This window comes from Equus asinus, chromosome 3 (assembly GCF_041296235.1).
Source record: "Equus asinus isolate D_3611 breed Donkey chromosome 3, EquAss-T2T_v2, whole genome shotgun sequence".
In the NCBI taxonomy this organism is placed as follows: Eukaryota; Metazoa; Chordata; class Mammalia; order Perissodactyla; family Equidae; genus Equus; species Equus asinus.
Genome location: NC_091792.1, coordinates 40,491,981 through 40,517,181, shown reverse-complemented (window position 1 = coordinate 40,517,181; position 25,201 = coordinate 40,491,981). Strand labels below are relative to the sequence as shown.

General features: G+C 38.3%; 1 protein-coding gene across 6 annotated transcripts in view; it reads right to left on the bottom strand.

The window, feature by feature from the left end:
- The window catches only part of MND1 (meiotic nuclear divisions 1), a 77,094-nt gene that overhangs the window by 17,080 nt on the left and 34,813 nt on the right, over positions 1-25,201 (bottom strand). For 3 of the 6 annotated variants that reach the window (XM_070504933.1, XM_044767087.2, XM_070504932.1), the window contains 2 exons: positions 16,120-16,194; positions 13,271-13,385 (listed from right to left, as the gene is read on the bottom strand). In XM_070504933.1, coding sequence (XP_070361034.1) covers positions 13,271-13,385; positions 16,120-16,194 — 190 coding nt within the window. Of the gene's footprint in view, positions 1-12,515; positions 12,779-13,270; positions 13,386-13,448; positions 15,540-16,119; positions 16,195-25,201 lie in introns of those variants that run through there. The other 3 variants (XM_070504934.1, XM_070504935.1, XM_070504936.1) reach the window with 3 other exon arrangements.

Sequence of the window (25,201 nt, the reverse complement as noted above, 5' to 3'; positions counted from 1 at the left end):
TGTACCAGTTTGCATTCCCACCAACAGTGTATGAGGGTTCCTCTTTCTCCACAACCTCTCCAACATTTGTCGTTCTTGGTTTTGGATGTTTTTGCCAATCTAACGGGGGTAAGGTGATATCTTAGTGTAGTTTTGATTTGCATTTCCCTGATGATTAGCGATGATGAACATCTTTTCATGTGTCTATTGGCCATATTCATATCTTCTTTTGAGAAATGTCTGTTCATGTCCTCTGCCCATTTTTTGATCGGGTTGTTTGTTTTTTTGTTGTTAAGCAGTGTGAGTTCTTTGTATATTATGGAGATTAACCCTTTGTCGGATAAGTGGCTTGTAAATATTCTTTCCCAATTAGTGAGCTGTTTTTTTGTTTCAATTCTTTTTTCCCTTGCCTTGAAGAAGCTCTTTAGTCTGATGAAGTCCCATTTGTTTATTCTTTCTATTGTTTCCCTCAACTGAGGAGTTACAGTGTCCGAAAAGATTCTTTTGAAACTGATGTCAAAGAGTGTACTGCCTATATTCTCTTCCAAAAGACTTATTGTCTCAGGCCTAATCTTTAGGTCTTTGATCCATTTTGAGTTTATTTTGGTGTGTGGTGAAAAAGAATGGTCAATTTTCAATCTTTTGCATGTGGCTGTCCAGTTTTCCCAGCACCATTTGTGGAAGAGACTTTCTTTTCTCCATTGTAGGCCCTCTGCTCCTTTGTCGAAGATTAGCTGTCCATAGATGTGTGGTTTTATCTCTGGGCTTTCAATTCTGTTCCATTGATCTGTGGACCTGTTTTTGTACCAGTACCATGCTGTTTTGATCACTGTAGCTTTGTAGTATGTTTTGAAATCGGGGATTGTGATTCCGCCGGCTTTGTTTTTCTTGCTCAGGATTGCTTTAGCAATTCGTGGTCTTTTGTTCCCCCATATGAATTTTAGGATTGTTTGTTCAATTTCTGTGAAGAATGTTCTTGGGATTCTGATTGGGAAGCATTGAATCTGTATATTGCTTTAGGCAGTATGGACATTTTAACTATGTTTATTCTTCCAATCCATGTGCAAGGAATGTTTTTCCATCTCTTTATGTCATCGCCTATTTCTTTCAAGAAAGTCTTGTAGTTTTCATTGTATAGATCCTTCACTTCCTTGGTTAAGTTTATCCCAAGGTATTTTATTCTTTTCGTTGCGATTGTGAATGGGATAGAGTTCTTGAGTTCTTTTTCTGTTAGTTTATTGTTAGTGTATAGAAATGCTACTGATTTATGCACGTTAATTTTATACCCTGCTACTTTGCTGTAGTTGTTGATTATTTCTAATAGTTTTTCTGTGGATTCTTTGGGGTTTTCTATGTATAGGATCATGTCGTCTGCAAACAACGCGAGTTTTACTTCTTCGTTACCTATTTGGATTCCTTTTATTTTTTTTTCCTGCCGAATTGCTCTGGCCAGCACCTCCAGTACTATGTTGAATAGGAGTGGTGAAAGTGGGCACCCTTGTCTTGTTCCTGTCCTCAGAGGGATGGCTTTCAGCTTTTGTCCATTGAGTATGATGTTGGCTGTGGGTCTATCATATATGGCCTTTATTATGTTGAGGTACTTTCCTTCTATACCCATTTTACTGAGGGTTTTTATCATAAATGGGTGTTGGATCTTGTCGAATGCTTTCTCTGCGTCTATTGAGATGATCATGTGGTTTTTGTTTTTCATTTTGTTGATGTAGTGTATCACGTTGATTGACTTGCAGATGTTGAACCATCCCTGTGTCCCTGGTATAAATCCCACTTGATCATGGTGTATAATCTTTTTGATGTATTGCTGTAATCGGTTTGCCAAAATTTTGTTGAGGATTTTTGCATCTATGTTCATCAGTGATATCGGCCTGTAGTTCTCCTTCTTTGTGTTGTCCTTGTCAGGTTTGGGGATCAGAGTGATGTTGGCTTCATAGAATGTGTTAGGGAGTTCTCCATCTTTCTCAATTTTCTGGAACAGTTTGAGGAGAATAGGTATTAAGTCTTCTTTGAATGTTTGGTAGAATTCTCCAGAGAAGCCGTCTGGTCCTGGACTCTTGTTTTTGGGGAGGTTTTTGATTACCGTTTCTATTTTCTTACTTGTGATTGGTCTATTCAGATTCTCCATTTCTTCCTGATTCAGTTTGGGGAGATTGTAGGAGTCTAGGAATTTGTCCATTTCTTCCAAGTTGTTCAATTTGTTGGCATATAGTTTTTCATAGTATTCTCTTATGATCTCTTGTATTTCATTGGTATCTGTTGTGATTTCTCCTCTGTCATTCCTGATTTTATTAATTTGCGCTTTCTCTCTTCTTTTCTTGGTGAGTCTGGCTAGGGGTTTGTCAATTTTGTTAATTCTTTCGAAGAACCAACTCTTTGTTTCATTGATCCTTTCTATTGTCTTTTTTGTTTCAATATCGTTTATTTCTGCTCTTATTTTTATTATTTCCCTCCTTCTACTGACTCTGGGCTTTGTTTGTTCTTCTTTTTCTAGTTCCGTTAGGTGTCGTTTGAGGTTGCTTACGTGAGCTTTTTCTTGTTTAGTGAGGTGAGCCTGTATTGCGATGAATTTCCCTCTTAGGACTGCTTTTGCTGCATCCCAAATGATTTGGTATGTCGTGTTCTCATTTTCATTTGTCTCCAGATAATATTTGATTTCTTCTTTAATTTCTTCAATGATCCATTGTTTGTTGAGAAGCGTGTTGTTTAGTCTCCACATTTTTGCACCTTTCTCTGCTTTTTTCTTGTAGTTGATTTCTAGTTTAATAGCGTTATGATCAGAAAAGATGCTTGATATTATTTCAACTCTCTTGTATTTATCGATGTTTGCTTTGGTTCCCAAAATATGGTCAATCCTTGAGAATGTTCCATGTGCACTTGAGAAGAATGTGTAACCTGCTGTTTTTGGATGAAGTGTTCTATATATATCTATTAAGTCCATCTGGTCTAATTTTTCATTTAATTCTATTATTTCCTTGTTGATTTTCTGTCTGGATGTTCTGTCCATTGGTGTTAATGGTGTGTTGAGGTCCCCTACTATTATTGTATTGTTGTTGATGTCTTCTTTTAGTTCTATTAAGAGTTTCTTTACAAATTTTGGTGCTCCTGTGTTGGGTGCGTATATATTTATAAGTGTTATGTCTTCTTGGTGGAGAGTCCCTTTTATCATTATATACTGTCCCTCTTTATCTTTCTTTATCTGTTTTGCTTTGAAATCTACCTTGTCTGATATTAGTATAGCGACACCTGCTTTCTTTTGTTCATTATTAGCTTGGAGTATTGTTCTCCATCCCTTCACTCTGAGTCTGTGTTTGTCTTTGGGGCTGAGGTGTGTTTCCTGGAGGCAGCATATTGTTGGATCTTGTTCTTTGATCCATCCTGCCACTCTGTGTCTTTTGATTGGGGAGTTCAGTCCATTTACATTTAGAGTGATTATTGAGACATGGGGGCCTACCACTCCCATTTTGTGTCTTGTTTTCCGGTTTTCTTCAGTTTCCTTTGTTTCTCGTCCCATGGTTTAATCTGTTCTGATGTAGAGCTGCTACTCTCTGTTGTTGTCCTTCTACTTATCTCCTCTGCTCTTGGTTTTGTAGCCCCTTTCCTTTTTTGGATTTTTCAGGAATGAGGGTTTTCCTGAGGATTTCCTGAAGAGGAGGTTTTGTGGCAATGAACTCCCTTAATTTTTGTTTATCTGGGAAAGTTTTTATTTCTCCATCGTATTTGAAGGATATTTTCGCTGGGTAGAGAATTCTCGGCTGTAGATTTTTGTCCTTCAGATTTTTGAATATATCATTCCACTCTCTTCTAGCCTGTAAAGTTTCTGCTGAGAAATCTGCTGATAGCCTGATGGGGGTTCCTTTGTAGGTTAGTTTCTTTTACCTGGCTGTCCTTAATATTTTCTCCTTGTCGTTGACTTTTGCTAGCTTCACTACTATATGCCGTGGAGTTGGTCTTCTTGCATTGATAAAGTTTGGAGATCTATTGGCTTCTGTCACCTGAAGATCCATCTCCCTCACCAGATTTGGGAAGTTCTCAGCCATTATTTCTTTGAATAGGTTTTCTGCCCCTTTCTCCTTCTCTTCTCCCTCTGGTATACCTATAATCCTTACGTTGCATCTCCTAATTGTGTCTGATAATTCTCGGAGAGTTTCTTCATTTCTTTTAAGTCTTGCTTCTCTCTCCTCCTCTGCCTGCAACAATTCTATATTGCCATCTTCCAAATTGCTAATTCTTTCCTCCATATTATCGGCCCTACTGTTCAGAGCATCTAGATTTTTCTTAATCTCCTCTATTGTGTTCTTCATTTCCAATATTTCTGTTTGGTTCTTCTTTATCGTATCAAACTCTTTTGTGACATAGCTCCTGAACTCGTTGAGTTGTCGGTCAGAATTCTCTCTTAACTCATTGAGAATCTTAATGATGGCTGTTTTGAAGTCATCGTCATTTAGGTTATATATCTCATTTTCTTTGGGATTGTTTTCTGTGTATTTGTTGCTTTCTTTCTGTTCTGGAGATTTAATGTATTTTTTCATATTGCTTGATGTTGTTGATTTGTGCCTCCGCATGGAGATAGAGTTTAGTTGCTCCTTTCACTTGTTTCAGCTGCTGCGGTGGGGGGAGCAGCTGTTTATACTTCACCAACCAGGAACCCTGTCCGTAGTTGCTAACTGGGCCTGGGCCCCTCTTCGTAGCCACAGTGGCCCTTTGGATTCCCTCCTCTGCCGTGGGGGCCGTCACAGGGGGGCTTCAGGCTGCAGGTGCCTACTGTTGCAGCCCACCTAGATGTGCTCTCTCCTTGGGGTCTGCAACGGTGTTATGGGCTTTTCCTGCGGCCAGGGGTGGGATCACTTATATTTGTCGCTCCGTTGCTGTCGGCACCCACCAAATCTCACTTGTCCTCTATGGGTCGCAGGAGAGCTATTGGCATCTTCTACAGTCTGTGGTTAGTACACCTAGCTATGCTGCTTTTGCCCTGGGGTCTTCCAGCCTTGTGGCTGGTGGCTGGGTGCCTTCTACTGGTGCTGTGCAGAGGCTTTCCCTAAGGCTGCTGTGAGCCTGTAGGGTTTCCCCCTAGGCTACTAAGCTGGGTCTCTGGAACTCTCTCCAGCCCCAGTCCTCTCTGAGATCTCCGGCAATCCCTAGCCTCACGGGGCGGGCAACGGCAGCTGGGGGTCGCCCCACCCTCTGGGATTCTCTCCGGGCCTCTCCCGGAGCCGTGAATGCTCAGCGTGGCCCCTCTGCTAACGGCAGACAGAGAGTTTTGTCTGCTGCCCGGGCGGAGCTCCGGCGCTTCCCCTCCGGGTCGCAGAACCAGCCTTTGAAAGTTCCCCCCGCCCCGGTCCTCTCCGAGATCTCTGGCAATCCCTAGCCCCACGGGGCGGGCAACGGCAGCTGGGGGTCGCCCCGCCCTCTGGGATTCTCTCCGGGCCTCTGCCGGAGCCGTGAATGTTCAGCGTGGCCCCTCTGCTAACGGCAGACAGAGAGTTTTGTCTGCTGCCCGGGCGGAGCTCCGGCGCTTCCCCTCCGGGTCGCAGAACCAGCCTTTGAAAGTTCCCCTGGCCCCGGTCCTCTCCGAGATCTCCGGCAATCCCTAGACCCACGGGGCGGGCAACGGAAGCTGGGGGTCGCCCCGCCCTCAGGGTTTCTCTCCGGGCCTCTGCCGGAGCCCTGAATGCTGGGCGTGGCCCCTCTGCTAATGGCAGACAGAGAGTTTTGTCTGCTGCCTGGCGGAGCTCTGGCGCTTCCCCTCCGGGTCGCAGAACCGGCCTTTGAAAGCTCCCCCGGCCCCGGTCCTCTCCGAGATCTCCGGCAATCCCTAGTCCCACGGGGCGGGCAACGGCAGCTGGGAGATCTCCGTGCCCTCCGTGTCTCTCTCTGGGACCCTCCGGGCGCCCCGAGCACCAGGCTGGGTCTCCCCGCCAATGGCGGGGAGAGACTCTCCCCACGGGCTCAGGTGTGCAACTCCAAAGTTTCCCTCTGCGTTTAGGAGTAATTGCAGGGCGTTTAGGTAGGGTTCTGGTCACCTGTTTCCACCGTCGCTCCTCTGTTGTGTTCTCGCTCCTGCCCTAGATGTGTGTGGATCCTCTGGGGGCGTCCGTTGGAAGAAAGCCGCTTGCGGGTACTAGGCTGCCCGTCGGGGTCGGAGAGTTTTCACCTATTTCCACATCCTCCCGGAGGAAAGTCCATCCGCCTTCCGATGTATAGTCGCGTGGGTGTCTCAGACGTCCTGACATGCTGTCTGGATATCCTTTGTCAAGCGATAAGTGTCCAAATAATTGTAGACTCGAAGGGCGAGAGACAAAGAGGACTACTCACGGCGCCATCTTGGCTCTTCTCTGGATATAAAATTCTTAGTTGATGGTTTTTTCTTTCAGCACTTTGAAAATGTCTTCCCAATGCCTTTGGTTCTATGGCTTCTAATAAGAAACAAGTTGTTAATCTGATTGAAGATCTCTCATCCATGATGAGTCACTTCCTCCTTGTTGTGTTCAAGATTCTCTGTTTATTTTATGATAATTCGATTACGATGAGTCTACATGGAGATCTCTTTGAGGTTGTCCTAATTGGAGTTTGTTAAACTTTTTGGATGTGTAGATTAATGTTTTTCATCAAATTTGGGAAGTTTTCAGCTCTTATTCCTTCAAATGTTCATTCAGCCCTTTCTCTGCTCTCCTCCTGGGACTTCCCTTATGTATGTTGGCACTCTTGATGCTGTACCACAGGTCTCTGAGATTGCTGATGTTTCTTCATTCTTTTTTCTTTCTGCTCCTCAGACTAGATTATCTCAGTTGAACTATCTTCAAGTCAGTGATTCTTTCTTTTGCCAGCTCCAATCTGCTGTTAATCCCTTTAGTGAATTTTGCATTTCAGTTATTATATTTTCAACTCCAGGATTTTTTTTGGTTCATTTTTAATAATTTCTCTTTATTGATATTCTCTATTTGGTGAGATATTGTTCTCAGACTTTCCTTTAGTTCCTTAGACATGTCTGTCTTTATTCCTTTAACATATTTAAAATAGTTGATTAAAATCTTTATCTAGCAAGTCCAACATTGTGCATATTTTGGTACATGAGCCATACTTTCTTGTTTCTCACATGTCTTGCAATTTTTTTGTTGAAAACTGGACATTTTAAATAATAAAATGTGGCAACTCTGGAAATCAGATTCTTCTCCCCTTCCCAGGTTTGTTGTTGTTGTAACTTGTTGTAGTTGTTATTATTTGTTCAGTGATTTCTCTGAATTAATTCTGCAAAGTCTGTATTCTTTGTTATCTGTGCCCACTGAAGTCTCTAGTCAGTTCACTTACCAGGAAGCTAATGACTCAACAGAGATTTCCCAAAGCACCTGGACTAAGTCTCCAAGTCTTTGCTGAGAGGCTGTGTGTGTGTTGGGGCATGTTTCAACACTCAGCTAGGCAATTTACAATTCTGCCTTAACTTTCACTTCCTGCTTTCACAGAATGTCAAGGTCAGCCAGAGGAGAGAGATTAGGACCTTCTTAGGTCTTTCCTGAGAATGTGCACAGCGCTATGCATGCATTTGGCCTTCAGGGAACCATCAGAGATGTCAAATAATGACAATTCTTTGGGAATGAGGGTCTTAAAGAGCTCCAGCTCCATTCTGCTCCCTCTGATACCAGGAATGCAGGACTGTTATTTTTCAAGGTTACTACTGAGCTGGAGAGTACATGAGAATAGGGCAAGTTAAAAACACTACAAAGTTTGCTATTCTTGCTGAGATTCAGTCATTTTTCTTGAATTGGCAATCTTTGGTTAGTTTCTAGAATTCTGGAAAAGTTGTGACAATTTTTGCCAGCTTTCATGGAAGTGTAAATTTTCAGAGGTCCTTATTTCATCATTTTCACTGTCATCTTGGCATTTATTTCTAAGAAAATTTCTTAAAAGTATTTCTAGATTTCCTTTCAAATATTTTTGTGGAAATTCAATTTTTACTACAACTTATTTTATCTGTTCTCACTTAAGAATGGTCAGAGTAGATAAATTAAAATCTATCTTTTATAAATTATTGCTTTTACTTCTCACTTCTTGGATATTTGCAACTAATCTTGGTAATACTTGCTTAATGATATCAATGACTTAACTGGCATAATGAAATACAAATATTTCCTGCAAGAATTATTGAGAAATAAGTAAGAGATAGGACATAGCCATGTCCGGGCTGGTCCTGTGGCCTCCTGGGTAAGTTTGCATGCTCTCCTTTGGTGGCCCAGGGTTTTGCCTGTTCGGATCCTGGGCGCAGACATGGCACCGCTCATCAAGCCATGCTGAGGTGGCATCTCATATAGCACAACCAGAAGGACCTACAACTAGAATATACAAGTATGTACTGGGGGGCTTTGGGGAAAAGGAGGGAAAAAAAAGAAGACTGGCAACAGATGTTAGCTCAGATGCCAATCTTTTTTTCTTCTTCTTCTTCTCCTCCTCCTCAAAGCCCCCCAGTACATAGTTGCATATTCTAGCTGTAGGTTCTCCTGGTTGTGCTATGTGGGATGCCGCCTCAGTGTGGCTTGATGAGCGGTGCTAGGTCTGCGCCCAGGATCCGAACTGGCGAAACCCTGGGCTGTTGAAGCAGAGTGCATGAATTTAACTACTCAGCCACGGGGCTGGCCCCTCAGGTGACATCTTAAAAAAAAAAAAAAAAAGACATAGCCACATCTACAAGAACATAAGGGTTAGAACTACTAGTAGCAGAAAAATTGTTTCAAAATAAACCATGACAAACTTAGAGACAAGCCTAATTGTTGTAATAGAGTGCTATAGCCATGCTGTTAAGAACTAAATCCTATTAAAATCAATTTGTGAAACTCATAATCCTTTAATCCAATATAATCTGTTCTGCAATAACATGACAGCAGAAATCCTAGAAACTCCTCATTATCAAAAAGCACATTTTAAAAACAATATCTTCATTGGGGAAAAAGGATTTAGGATGAGTACAGGTTAAAGTCTAAAAAAGTTCTCTACATTTAGTGTTAAGGAGATCACTGACATTTACTACCTAAATATTTAAATTCCTTGAATCTGTGGATTTATAGTTTTTATCAAATTTAAAAAAATTTAGCCTTTATTTCTTCTGGTATTTATTTCTTCAGATATTTTTCTGGCCTGGGAACCCCCTCTCCCCCATGACATATACCCGTTTCGGGACTCTGATTAAACCTATATTAGGTCATCTGAAGTTGTCCTGTATCTCACAAATGCTATTTTCATTAAAAAATTTTTTTCTCTCTCTGAGTTTCACTTTGGATAGTTTCTATTGCTATGTCTTCAAATACACTAATCCTATCTTCTGAAAAGTTTAATCAGCTGTTAATCCGACCCAGTGTATTTTTCATTTCAGACATTGTAGTGTTCATGTCCAGAGGTTAGACTTGGGTCTTTTTTTTGTATCTTCCATGTTTCTACTGAACTTTTTGAACATACAGAATACATTTATAATAACTTTTAATGCTATCGTCTTCTAATTCTACTACCTGTGTCAGTCTGGGTCAGTTTTGATTGAAGCGTTCTTCTTCTCATTAAGGATTCTGTTTTTCTACTTCTTTGCATGCCTGGTAATCTTTCACTGTATGCCAGACATTATAACTTTTACCTTTTTGGGTGCTGGATATTTTTCTACTCCTATAAATATTCTTGAGCTTTGTTTTGGGAGGCATGTAAGTTACTTTGCAATAGTTTGATGCTTTCAAGACTTGCTCTTATGGTTTGTCAGGCAAGTTGAGAGCCGAGCTCAGTCTAGAGCAAATTACTCCCCTCTTTTGAGGCAAGACCTTCTTGAGTACTCTACCTAGTACCTTGTGAATTATAAATTTTCCCAATCTGACTGGTAAGAACAGGCACTATTCCTGGTCCTGTGTGAGAGCCTGGCACTGTCCCTTCTCACTGAGACTGTTCTTTCCCCAGCTTTGGGTAGTTTTCTCATACGCCTGCATTGAATACTTGAGGGGAACCTTCTGTAGACATCCAGGATTCTGTTTCTGTGTAACTCTCTCCTCTCTAGTATGCTGTCCTATGAACTCTAGCCACGTTGGTCTTCCTGATTCTCAGTTCCATCTCCTCAACTCAGGGAGTCTGCAGGGTCTGCCTAAGTTTTCCTTCCTTGCGTCACAGTCAGGAAACTCTCTCAACAAAATAAGCTAGGACAATTGTAATGCTTACTGTTTCCTTTCTGTAAGAATCTTTGTCCTTTTTGTCTGATATCAAGTATCTTGAAAATCATTATTTCATATGTTTTATTTTTGTTGTTTTTCAGGTGGGAGGATAAATCAAGTCCATTACTACGCTACCTTGCCTGGAAGTGGAAGTGCCATATTTGGATAAAGTTTTACTTGTTAGCTGTTCTAGGTTTTAAAAGGAGAGGAACTGGACATTTCACTATAAAAGTATGAAGTGAAGTTAGCCTAAAAATTCTTTTTACAGGTATATAAGCTTTGATAGTTCTTTTTTTCTAATGATTGTAGTTTGGTAGCTGTCTACAGAAAAAGATATCTTACCATCACATCTAAAATATGTTTATGTAATTATCCTACGTATCTACTGTCTATTAAATATTATGTAATTTTCTATAATTAACGTATTCTATAAAATTGATAATATTTTTCAACACAGTAAAAAAAAAAATTGCATGAAGCCAGGAAGGAAGGACTCTTATCCTCTCACTCCCCTATTAAGATCAGAAATGCACATGATAATGTCAAAAATTAATACTTCTGCAATAGATTCATCATTATAAATTTTATAGGATCCAAATATAGACCCATCTTAAGTGGCTGCATAAATATTAAAAGATAATCTAGGTCTGATGTTGAAGAAAAATGATAAAGTCTCTTAAGTCATGGTAAACCAAAAAATTTTTTCTTCTCATTTACTTAGATTTCATACCCTGCATAATATTCATTCACATTGGTATGTTTTCCTTGAGTTGAGAAATAAATGACCAAACTTTTAAATTCCAGGGTGAAGACGGAGAGAATTCAGGCAACCAGTATAAAACTGCAGTTGCAACATCCTCCTCAACTATGCTATTCTCCAGAAAATCCATCATCCTTTATATACCCTGAAACTTCTTCCTTTAAGTTTTATTACCTAAGAGGTGATGCACTTGCCAAAATTGTTGTTTGATTCAGAGGTACAAGGAATGGCAACATCTGAAATTATATGCCCGAATAAAAGTTTTTCCTCTTTGTGAATCAGTCTGGCACAGTTCTCTATCCCTGTTGATTTTCTGCACATCAAGATGATCCTCTGGTTTAGGATCACCATCAGCATAGGTCAGAGTAGTTCTGTAAGCCTACATGAGAGTTTGAGTCATTCTTGAGTGGATATAAGTAATCAAAATTATGAAAAGGAGTGTAAAAATGGGAGGTCACAAGTAAAGGTGACGTCAGTCAGGGTCATCTGTCCAGGGAAACAGCTGTGGCAATACAATGGGGACCACAAAGTGCAAAAGCAGAAGACTTGATTGGGTATGGTTAAGAGTTGTGGGTCTGAGACAGAAATGGGAATGAAACGGGCAAGCAAAGAGTCGGTACTGCAAAGAAAAAGTTCAAGAATTACACAAAACTGAAATCAGGAAGGAAGGCAGAACCAAGTTAGAGTAATAAATGAAGGATCAGACTTGGTTATTGTGGAAAAAGAATTTTCATGCTGAACTGCTAAAGGGCACAGCTGTGCTGAACCTGAAAATAAACTACCTGAAGGTATTAAATCTCGGTAGGAAAACTATTTTTTAAGTTCTCTTTCATGAGAAGCTGCTCTAGACAAGACACACAACATGTGATGTCCTCTTTAACAAGCAGTTTGTGTTTCCTTTTAAAGATGAGTCATGAGCAGGCCTAGCTTCCTAACAGTAACTCCTACCTTGTCTCCTGCTGCTTTGATGTGCTTGTGTTCACTGAGCATTTGATAGTTTAAATTTTAAAACAGATTAAAGTGGTTAATTTTGTAGCAGTAGATTTGGTAAGCACTTCTGCAGAATGATGATAAATGAAATGCATCTCTGGGCAGTACAAAAGAGCTAACATGTCTCCCCAGATACTTAATTTACAGAAAGTGACTTGCTCAGGGGGCTCTTCTGCCTCACCTCTTTGAAAATCACTTTAGGTAATCAGCTGAACCAGGGCCAACACACGCCACCATCTAGGCTGCGTGCTACACGTATGTGAACAGTGCCTCCTGGAGTTGTGCAAAGCAGGACCTGTCTCTCAAATTAAGTTTAACTTTAGATTACACTAACTGAACTGCTTAAAACATTTTTAATTGCAAAGAATATCATCAAGAATAGCTTAATTGCAATTAAACTATTCTTATGTTAAAGTACCAAATATTTTCAATTTCTCTCAAACCCTTCAGTCACATACCATGATATCCAGTTTTCCTAAAAGTTTCATTTGGTAAAGTTCTCTAAAGGAAAAGACAGGCTCAGACAGACAAATGTGAAGAAAGTTAAGCATATTTCCCTAAGCAATTAAATGCAGTGTCTTTTATAATACACTCATTTCTCCAAATATTCAAATTTCTGTCTTTATGTAAATATATAAAAATTATTCAGAATGAAGCTTTGGGGACTCTGATTTAAAAGTAGGGCAGGGGCTGGCCCCGTGGCTGAGTGGTTAAATTCGCACGCTCCACTTCGGTGGCCCAGGGTTTCATCAGTTTGGATCCTGGGCATGGACATGGCACCCTCATCAGGCCATGCTGAGGCGGCGTCCTACGTAGCACAACCAGAAGGACCTGCACCTAGAATATAAAACTATGTTCTGGGGGGCTTTGGAGAGAAGAAGGGAAAAAAAGATCGGCAACAGATGTTAGCTCAGGTGCCAATTTAAAAAAAAAAAAATTAAAAAAAAATAAAAGTAGGGCAAAACATCATTGGTATATTCAAATGGCAAGTCAACACAAGACTGATTTTCTGCAACTTGCAAACTCACACTTTTGGCATCCTTTCCTAGATGATAAGAGGGATTCCTTTCTAGAGCCAAGGTACTTGGAGCCAAGTTAGCTCCTTCCTGACTCCTTAGTTTCCTAGGCTTATGTTTTATGTCTTTACCCTTCTACCCCAGCTACCTTCCTTACTCTTAAAACATTTATAATTTCAAAGTTGTCACTGTTAAATGTTTTAACATTAAGGCTCTTTAGTGGAAATATTTAGGTAACATTAATACTTTTAATGGCTTCATTTTCTCATATACCTAGAGAATGATTATCAGGCAACTAGAAGTATAAACTCTTGTTCATTAGCAAAGTGATACAAACGTACGTATTTCTTCTACTACTTGTGGGTCACATTCTCTGTATTTTTCTACTTCTGCCTTTAGCTGTTCCCTTTGGTCTCGAAGTGAAGAAAGCTCTTTTGCTAGCATGGTTCTCTCTTCCTGCATTCAAAACAGTTTTACGTACAATTAAGACAAACAAAATGCCAGATGTTATAAAGTTATACATTTTATAAACATTTTCATTTTATTTCTCATAACTGATGTGCATTAGGCTTTTGACAATATTATATATACACAAACATATTCACAATATAAGAGCAAACTCAATTCTCATTTTTATCTGAAATCTCAAGCATCTTTTATATATATTGACTAAGTGAATGGGAATTAACATGTAGAATGGAGCACTCATAAATAGGTGAGAGGTTACGAATTATGTATGAACTCAAAGACAACTATGTTATGTGATAGGAAAAAAATTATACTGCCTCTTGGAAAGTTGCATAAGATTGTGTCTATGTACATAAGTAATATATTATGGCAATATCAATCATTATACAATTTTCCTTAAAACTGTTCTAGATAATTTTTCAACCTTTAAGAATAATTAACCTTTAAAAATATTTAAATGTATCAAAGATAGCAGAGATGTAGCTTGTGGCCTCCCATACTTTCTTTTAAAGGTAAACAAGAATAAAGCTTTTAGACACAGTATGACCCAATAAACACCATTTGAAATTTCTAGCCGTAATTTTCACTAACAGCTATATAGTCACAGTGCTATAGGTATTCAGTTCATATGCGTGAAACCTGAAAAATAAGTCCAAACAAAAATCAAATATGGGCAAAGGTTATGATACAGAATTACAGAATAAGTCTGAGGCAGAACCAACCAGAGTTCAAGCCGCCTAATGGGACTTGTTTAAGGTTCCTTGCTAGCTTGTATTTTAGTACTCGCATTTTTCTACTTTTGCTTTTAGCTGTTCTCCTTGGTTCCAAATTGAAGAAAGCTCCTTTGCCAGCATTTATAAAAGAGAAAGCATGCACCAAGCAGCATGCACAGTCCAACAGAACTCTACGATGACAGAAATGTTCTAGATGTGTGCTCCTTAATGCAGGAAACAGTAGCCTCATGTGGCTACTGAGTACACGACATGTCATCACACACTACTATTACCAAGAAACTGAATTTAATTGCATTTAATTTTAATTTTAATGTAAATAGCCACATATGATTAGTATATACTGAATTAGCACAGCTCAGGAGAGATTTAAAAATAACTACATTATAAAATGGTCAGTATTTGCCATGCACATCCAAATTATACATGCTCCACAATGAAAAATGAGAGGAGAAAAAGCTAATGCAGACAGGGGAAACAGTGTCAAACATCCATGTGAATGCAATTACAGCTCTCCAGACACCCTGAATTGGAAGCCGTCTCAGACTGTTACTAGCACTGAGATCGTTGCCAAATCCCCGAATCTCTTCGTGCCTTCGGTTACTCAGATACGAAAATGGAGACAGTGATAGTGGCTATCTTCTTGGACTGTTGGCAGGATTCAAGAAATATATAAAATGTGTTTGGAATAGTATACCTGCCTGGCTCATAGTAAGCAGAATATATATGTTAGCTATTTCTTCTTCATCATCATCATTGTCAGCAGCAGCAACATTACCATGAATAATATCCAGCAGATAAGGGCTAGGTATTTCTGAAAAATCCTGATTGGTGAGGTCAAGATGCACACAAGAGTTCATCTTTCTCAGGAGCCTTTCTGAACTACGAAACTTTTCTAACAGCTGCAGGCACCAACTAGGTTTGCTACTGTTTTATTCTCTAGTTGCATTGGTTCCAGTGGGTGGGGTAACTCAGCCGACTGGCTGACAACTTTTGGGCATGTGTCTATCACCATGAGTTAATGGTGCTTCTACAAGTTATTGCCAATGTTAACGGAAAAAAAGGATCAAATAAAGAAGTGGTAATTGCTCCTGTCAATGGAAGAAGAAATGTAACAGTTTCAGGCTACGCCCAGCATTTACCTTCCCTTGAATATTCAGAAATTACCCTTCTCCAATTCCTATCTGGGACCGAGCTGACTATTCACATGAAAGAAGGTATGTAAAATAACTTTGAAAAGCATAAAACCACTGTAAATCTGTAATGTATTCTCTTCTACAATCTGACAAGTTTTTGAGTCTCTTTTACAATCAAGTGGTACAAACAGAGGTCTAGATGGAATGTTTTGTGGCTCACATTGATCTCCAACATTTTTTCAAGTCATAAATCCACACTTGAGATAATGATGAAACTAGAAAGTAAAGCGATTTTTAAAAATCACTAACATAATACTTTAGACAATACTGTACTTTTTCAAATAAAATAGTAGGTCAATATTCATTTAAATAATTTAGAAATATTACATGACCCCAAGGATACTATATTGACAGTTTTGAATTAGTTCTGTGCCAAGAATTTTAAACAACATGACAAAAATTTACAGAAACATTTACATAGGGCTTACCTTGCGCCAGGTCCTCTTTTAAGTGCTTTTGCAAATATCAGCTAGTTTAATGCATACAATAACCCAATGGTTTTATTAATCCCCATTTACAACTAAGAAAACTGAGAACAGAGTTTAGTAGACTTTCAAACCCAGGCAGTCTGGCTCCAGGGTTTATGCTTTCAAGCCATGCTGCCATATACAATATAATACAATCATCATAAATTTAGATTCACTGCCAGCAAATCCTACCAGGTCAGACGTTCACGTCTTTTGCTGTGACTCACTTCTCTTCCAGTAGGAAGGGCATACTCCTCACAGGAAGCTCCATTTCTTACTCTTCTATTTAGAATTGACATTATTAAAGAATCTACAGACACAGACTTACCGTTTCACTTCGGCCAATTTTAGCTTTCTCGATGCTTTTCTGTAGGTTTGTACGCTTTTGGTTTCCCTCCGATAACTAGAGAATTAAAACAAACAAAAGATAAACTTTCTTAACATGAAGTTTATGAGTCAAGAAGACAAATGAGATTTGTCTTCAAGCCAAGTCAATGTAACAAAAAAGTCAAAGACAGGGCTGGCCCAGTGGCACAGTGGTTAAGTGCACATGTTTCACTTTGGCGGCCCAGGGTTTGGTGGCCCGGGGTTTGCCAGTTTGGATCCCGGGTGTGGACATGGCACCGCTTGGCAAGCCATGCTGTGGCAGGCGTCCCACGTATAAAGTAGAGGAAGATGGGCATGGATGTTAGCTCAGGGCTAATCTTCCTCAAAAAAAAGAAAAAAAGTCAAAGACGACACTGAGAACTAACTTCTTTTCTCTGGAAAAAAAAACAAGTACCATAGGCATGATGGATAGACTGAAAAAGAAAGTTCAAAAATATTCCTTCTTATCCTATACAGAAAAATGAAGGATACACTTTCAATCTTTTCCACAGTCTTCATTTATCAGGTTCCTCACTCCCATCCCAAATAACTTGAGGTTTATTATTTAGTTAAAAATTGAACTTGAAAATTCTAAAAAATCTGTTTTATATAAAATCTTTCTTCAAATTTCATTTCACTTCTGACTAGTGTTTTCAAAATACCCTAGACTGCTTCTTTTGATTTGTAGTATCATGACCTGTTTCACTAACACAGAGTCAAAAATGAATACATCACTTATTACTCTTAAATAAGGTACTTTATAAGGAATTGCATACTCTATATACTAAGTTCTCAGAAAAGAAAAAAATCTATTAGCCTGTTGTTGATTTTATGCATGTTTTACATACCTTAAAAGTGATCACTTCAAGCATTTTACTAAGCTTAGAAAGCAGTAAGTTATATGTGGAAAGGGATTAAATAATACCAGCATAAAGAGACCACAGATACAGAATATTCATTAGCATTCGGCTAGGCCCACACAAAAACAGGCTGCCTAATTTCAGAACCTTGCTTCCCCTTCTCAATTTTATTAATCTCACCAGGACCCATGACTAAATAAATCATTCCAGGAAATTCCCAGTACTAAATTCTTCACCATCTCTTTTGCTATAAACAAGTGAGAAATTTCAGACTCATTTGATTGGGGAAGGACCTTTTAAAAATATATTCCACTCCCCCCTCACTCTTGAGTTATGAACATTTAGAAAATAATTATTGGATGAATGATTTTTTTTTTTTGGCTGATTATAAGTAAATGACCTTTCACACTATGACCTAGTTATATGTTGAGGGTGAATAATATTTACTCTTTTTTGCCTAAAAACCACAAACATTGTATCTTCAAAAAGTTGGTCGCTTTATCCTGGCTTTAGGAAATTCTGCACTTCTCAATATGCATAAAGGAAACACTGTCAGCTTTCCTTTAATGGTTCTCTAGTCACTCACTGATTCTAATCCACAGCATGAACAAAATCCATCTGTGATGCTAAGACACCACCACCAAATTCTATTCTCCCATATATTAATATCTTGTGTATTTCAGCTGGCTTTATTATCTTCCTAAGTTAAAAAACAAAAATCTGCTGTAGAATTCAGAGCCAAAATAAGCTTTAAAGCCCTAAATTTAGCAAGGAGATTTAGTTCTTTAAAACAAGGGTTCTCATTTATAAAATAATGCTATTTTAAAAAGTTAATATTCTACCCTGAAGGACGCAGCTGAAATCATTAATAAATGCAGGTAACGTTTAAATTCAGGAGTAGAGAATTTTCCAATGAAAAAATACACATACATATTAGCATAACATTTTCTCATTAAAAATGTTTTTCGGGTCTTGCCCCATGGTGCAGTGGTTAAGTCTGGCACCCTCTGCTTCAGTGGCCTGGGTTCGTGGGTCCAGTTCCCAGGCGTAGACCTACACCACTGTCAAGCCATGCTGTGGTGGCAACCCACATAGAAAATAGAGGAAGACCGGCACAAATGTTAGCTCAGGGCTAATCTTCCTCAAGAAAAAAAAGAGGAAGACTGGCAACAGATGTTAGCTTACAACGAATCTTCTTCACCAAAAAAAGTTTTTACACTAACTAGATAAGTAGACGTTATCCAAGACATTAATAATAATATAAAAATAAGCCAATAATTAATGGATATATATCTTAATTATATCAATGAAGTGTCTTCCAGGTATTGTATGTCTGCTTGTAATTACTTACAACTTAAAAGCATTTGAAAGAGAGTTAATTCAGGAATTCCGTAACTCTGAAAATAATCTTAAGTATTTTAAATGTGATTTCATGATTTATCTTTTTAAGTATCTTGATAATGGAGGGAGCACAATCTAAATGATGTTATCAAATGAGAAGCTTCTGCTAATTATCTTAAATATTGAAACAATTTGGTTCAGCTCAATAGTAAAGGATTCTCGGGGCTCTGTTTAGTTCTTAAGATCTCTACTACTGGAAATGATGAAAGCAACTCTCATGAGGTGATCCTGGCTATCAATTTTTCACCTACACGTCTCTTAGAAGCAATATTGCTATACGTAGTTCCTAACACATACCTTGCAATTTCAAACCAGGCCTCAACTGATTAAGGGCTGAGATTTTTTAGTCACTGTATAGATATTAACTAAACCGGTAGTTCTCAAACTTTAGCATATATCAGAATCACTCAAAGGGCTTGTTAAAACACAGCTTGCTGGGCTTCACCTCCCAGTTTTTGAACAGTAGGTCTGGGGTGGAACCTAGTAATTTGTATTTCTAACATGTTCCCAGGTGATGGTGATACGGATGCTTCTGGTTGGGGGCACCAAACTTTTGAGAACCATTGATCTAAACAAAAACCTGTTTTCTTGCAGTAATAAAGCCAGCTGAAATACACAAGATATTAATATATGGGAGAATATTATCTAGTTCATCAGCAAAAATGAAGTACTGCTAAATATTGTAGCCTGAACTAGAAACAAAATATCTTAAGATTTCTGTCATTAAAAGAAATGCAGAAGTCCACATTTACAAAAATAGAAAAAGGAGTGATACTCTATATTGAAGAAAGGTATTCACCATAGGATTCCTTTAAAGAACGAACTCCCCTGACACACTTCTATAACATAACACAAGAATATATACTGTAACAAATCCATTTCCAAGTTCACTAAAGCAAACAATTTTTTAAAACATAGTAATTCAGAACAAAACAACAGCAGTAAAAACCACAACAAAAACTACTTCTAATTAGTAAGAACAGGATTTCATCTTTAGATTTGAGGATCTGACACAATGCTTCTCTTTACTGCATGTCAGATCACTAGTACTGACATTCAGGCTTGAGAAACATAATGCCAATGTTTTCTAAAGGACTGATTCACTGCCTGGAGGAACTGCCTATTCATAAGAGGAACAGAAAGATTGATGCAAGCTGGCTGCATCAGAATTCTGATTTGTTCTTTTTTAGAAATAATAAAATTTCAAAGCATTAGGGAAAGAATATTGAAGTTTTCTCAGGTGGGAAAGAATGTCAAGGAACAGAGGATGGGGAAAAGAGGTAGTAAGAGAAACCACATGAGTCTACTGCTTTATGAAAATTCACATACAATATGTTATGGAAAAATAGGCTCTATGTCTTTTGTTTTCCCTTAAAAAAAAAAGAGTATCATTTACTATAAAATTTTATAGATTTAAAACGTCTTGTTAGAGTATCTACAACTTTAAAATTTATCTTTTAAGGCAATATTCCATTTAGGAATTGATCATAAGGAAGCAATGAACACTTTTATAAAGACATATTTATATATAAAGATAGGAGCCATGTAATTGTCTTAACAATAGAGAAACGTTAAATCAATATTTCATGGTACGAATGTGTCACAATTATGTAGCCAAAGGAAATGTTTTGGAAGAATTTTTACTGATACTGTAAAATACTCACAGAACAGAGTTTTTTAAAAGCTGGAAACAAACTGTCACTACATTTGACAGCCTATCTAGGGGAAAAAAAATACTGCAAGAAAATGCAGAAAATTTTAAAAATGGTTATTCCTGTATTGTGGAATATATTTTTAAATTTTTTATACAATCAGCATACATAACTATTATCTAAAAAGCTCTTTTCTCATTATAAGCAATACATGAATGTATTCTCAGAGATTAAAAGGAATACATTCTTGTTTTAAAAAACTCAATGCAGAAGTATCTAGACAAAGTCCCCTTTGGCTCTCCACCTCTGCACCATCCCCACAAGCCCCTCCCCAGAGGGGAGCCCTGCAAATCTAGTAGGCAGCCTTCTTGTCCCAGTCCTTTGTTTTATATTCAGATATAGATCAATATAGAGAACATTTCAAAAACATATGAGATTATCCTTCATGTAATGTTCTGCAACCTGTTACTTTCAGAGAAATGTCCATGTCAACACATATACGTAGTTCTACTTCATTTTTTAAAATAGATTTTATTTTTTAGAGCAGTTTTAGGTTCACAGCAAAATTGGGTGGAAGGTACTGAGAGTTCCCATACAAACTCTGCCCCCACATATATGCAGGCTCCTCCACTATCAAAATCCCCCACAGGGTAGTACATTTGTTATAAGTGGCGAATCTATATTGACACATCATTATCACCCTAAGTCCATAGTTTACACTGGGGTTCACTCTTGGTGTTGTACCTTATATGGGCAGTGACAAATGTATAATAATATGTATGTAGAATTACAGTATCACAGAGTATTTTCACTGCCCTAAACATCCTCTGTGCTCTGCCTAGTCATCCTGCCTCCCCCAACCTCTGGCAACCTCGGATCATGTTACTGTCTATATAGTTTTGTCTTTTCCAGAATGTCATATAGTTGGAATCATACATTACATAACCTTTTCATTTCTTTCATTTAGTAATATGCATTTAACGTTCCTCCATGTCTTTTCATGGCTTGACAGCTCATTTCTTTTTATTACCGAATAATATTCCACTGTCTGAATGTACCAGTTTATTTACAGATTTACCTACTGAAAGACATTTTGACTGCTTCCAAGTTTGGGCAATTGTAAGTGAAGCTGCTAAAAAAATTTGTGTGCACATAAGTTTTCCACTCATCTGGGTAAATCTTAAGGATTCACCACTGGATCATATGATAGGAGTATATTTCGTTTTCTAAGAAGCTGCCAAACTGTCTTTCAAAGTGGCTGTACCATTTTGCATTCCCACCAGCAATGAATGAGTATTCCTGTTGCTCCACATCCTCACCAGCATTTGGTATTGTGTTCATTCTTTTTTAAATGTCTGCATACTATTTATTATTCCACTCTTTTATCAATAGCTATCTATTAATGTCCAGTTTTTCATTACTGCAAAGCTCCAATACTCCCATCATTTGACATGGGCCTATGTGCACACATGGAAGTCTTTCTGTAAGGTAGATCATAAGCAAAATTGCTAGATCAAAGGATAAGAACATTTAACTTTTTTTAAGTGCTTTTTTTTGTGGAAAAGACACAAAATTTACCATTTTAACCATTTTTAAGTGTATAATTTAGTGGTATTAAGTACATTCACAATATTATGCAACCATCACCATTATCCATTTCCAGAACTTTTTCATCATCCCAAAAAGAAACTTTGTACCCATTAAAGAATAGTTCCCCCTTCCTCTCTCCAGCCAGTCTCTGGTAACCTCCGTTCCACTTTCTGTCTCTATGAATTTGCCTATTCTAAGTATCTCATGTAAGAGGAATCACAATATTTGTCCTTTTGTGTCCAGCTAATTTCACTTAGCATCAAGGTTCATCCATGTTGTAGCATGTATTAAAATTTCATTCCTTTTTAAGACTGAATAATAAATATTCCACTGTAAGTTTATACCACATTTTTGTTTATCCATTCATCTGTTGATGGACATTTGGGTTTTTTCTACCTTTAAGCTATTGTGAATAATGCTGTTAAGAAATTGGTGTACAAGTCCCTCCCCTGCTTTCAATTCTTTCGGGTATATACCTCAGAGTGGACTTGCTGGATCATATGGTAATCCTATGTTTAACTTTTTTTTTTTTTTTGAGAAAGACTGTCCCTGAGCTAACTTCCGTGCCCATCTTCCTCACTTTATATGTGAGACGCCCACCACAGCATGGCTTGACAATTGGTGCCATGTCTGCACCCAGGATCCGAACTGGCGAACCCCGGGCCGCCAAAGCCGAACGTGCGCACTTAACTGCTGTGCCACCGGTCCAGCGCCCTATGTTTAACTTTTTGAGGAACCACCATACTTCTTCCACAGTGGCTTCATCATTTTACAGTCCCACGGGCAATGCACAAGCATTCAATTTCACCAACACTTCTTACTTATCATTTTTTCCCTTTATAACAGTCTTCCTAAAGGGTGTGAAGTGAATGTTTACTTTTAGTCATTTTGTCCTTCATAGACAATTTATAACAGGCTTACTTCCTGCAGGTTTCTCAAAAGTGGATATTGCTATTAGTTTAAAAGATTGATAACCTGATGGCTAAAAAGGGACATTCCATCATTGTTTGAATTGGTATGTCTTTAATTATTGAGATTTAGCATCTTTTCATATATCTATTGATCATGTGTATTTCTTCAATGACTTATTTAATAATATCCTTGACCATTATTTTACTGCATCGTTTACTTTTTTCTCATATATTTTTAGGAACTGTTTATATGTAGTAGACAGCAATTACTCGGTTATAAATGTTTAACTTTTTTTTTTTTTGAGGAAGATTAGCCCTGAGCTAACATCTGCTGCCAATTCTCCTCTTTTTGCTGAGGAAGACTGGCCCTGAGCTAACATCCGTGCCCATCTTCCTCTACTTTATATGTGGGACACCTACCACAGCATGGCTTGCCAAGTGGTGCCATGTCTGCATCTGGGATCTGAACAGGTGAACCTTGGGCCGCCGAAGTGGAATGTGCGCACTTAACCACTGTGCCACCAGGCTGGCCCCTAAATGTTTAACTTTTAATGTTATCCTTCAGTGTACAGTTTTAATTTTCTATGCAAATGTATCAATCTTTTGGCTTCCAGATTCTGTGTCTTGCCTAGAAAAGTCCGTCAAACTAATATCATACAAATAGTATCTATTATTTGTGGAGTTTTCTTTTGATCTTTCACTTTTTAAAAGGCCTCTGGTTTATTTCTGAAATGGTGTGAAGTAGGGCTTTAACTTCAATTATTTCAATGGCTATCCAATTAGCCCTACAATTCACTGCATAGTCTGTCCTTTCTCCACTGAATTGATAAAGATGTATGGCATCTTGATCATAAAGTAAATCAGTATACATTAGCCTGCTTATGGCTTCTCTGTACTGCTCCATTTATCTGTTTGTCTATTCTTACACGAATGGCAAGTTTTAATTACCATAGCGTTATATTTATTTTGATATCTGATAGGGAAGAATTCCACCTCATTGTTCTTTCTTTTTAATACTTTCTTGGCCCTTCTTGCAGTTTCTCTACCACATAAATTTGACAGTCATCTAAAAATTCAGTGGGATTTTGGTTACCATAACAGTAGCTATACAGATCTGAATTGACATTTTTATAATTGAGTTTTCTCATTCATGAATAGGTTGCTCCATTTATTTAAGAGCTCTTCCCATGTCCTTCAGTAGAGTTTTGTAGTTTTCTTCATGTATGTCTTACTCATTTCTTGTTAGGGTTTAATACTGGTTCGGTGCTACTAAGGGATAGGCAATGACCCCAGGCCTAAGTCTATCGCTGTATGGAATGCTCTTTGACACAGAGGTTGAACTCAAGTGTTAGTGAATCAGAATAAAGACAAAGTCTTTTGTTCAGTGGCTGTGGGAAACAACTCTCTCCTGTCCTCTAGATTCTAAACTACAGAGCTACAAGGAAGCAATAGCCCAAATTACTGCAGGCAGTCTTTACAACCATGAAGAAAGCCAACCTGAGGACACGGGCATCACATAAAAGGCAAAATCAAGATAAATGAGGAGAAATAGAGTCAGAATCTTGATTAAATGATGCTTGATGTATGCTCTACTTTTGAAAAGTTTTAGTTTAAATAAGTCATTAAATCAATCTCACTTTTATCATTTACGCCAAGTAAACTTGGGTTTTCTGCCATTACCACAGTAAACATTTCAACTGTTACAACAGATAAAGCTTTACCAATAGTCTATTTCATATAGTGCTGGCCAGCAATGAAAGCTATGAAACATTTTGGAAGATATCAAATTTAAAACATTCCTTTTTTTTTTTTTTGCAGGGGAAGATTTGCCCTAAGCTCATCGGTTGCCAATCTTCCTCCTTTTTTCTTCCTTCCCCTCCCCCTCAAAGCCCCAGTACATAGTTGTGTATAGTTGTATGTTGTTCTGGTGCTTCTATGTGAGCCACTGCCACAGCACGGCTACTGACAGATGAATGGTATGGTTCCACGCCTAGGAACTAAACTCAGGCTGCTGAAGCAGAGTGCACCAAACTTAGCTACTAGGCCATCAGGGCAGGATCAAATTTAAAACATTCTCATTCCTCTATACTGGGTTATAGAACTAAGTCTCCAAGAATAGAAGTGGGTGGAATAAAGTAATATATGCCAGGAAGGCTATTCATTCAATAAACATTTATGAAGTGCCCACTATATACACAGTTACAATACTATTGGCCCAAATCTTTTCATAAAATTAATACAGTAACAAATAACTCAAGGCATGTAGTGAACACTGAATGTTGAGTAATTCTGAAGTAATTTTGCCTTATGCTATAAGACAGTGCTCATTAAAAGACAGTTTGTGATGCTAGTAAAAATATAGCAGATTAATACTCCATTTAACCAGGAGATCAAATTTCCAGCAATCCAACCCTGTGGAACACATTTAAGGACCTGGAAATGAGAAAAGTACACCAGGAATCCTAAATAATGGACACAGTGAAACTGGGGAATCCCATTAAAAAAGCAACATAAAGGGAAAATGAAGTTACTCAATAAGTGCACGCTCAGGAACCCAAAGAACTCAGACACTCAGAGATAACACCGGCTGAAGATGGGACCACAGTAACCGACAATCACAATGAGAAGAG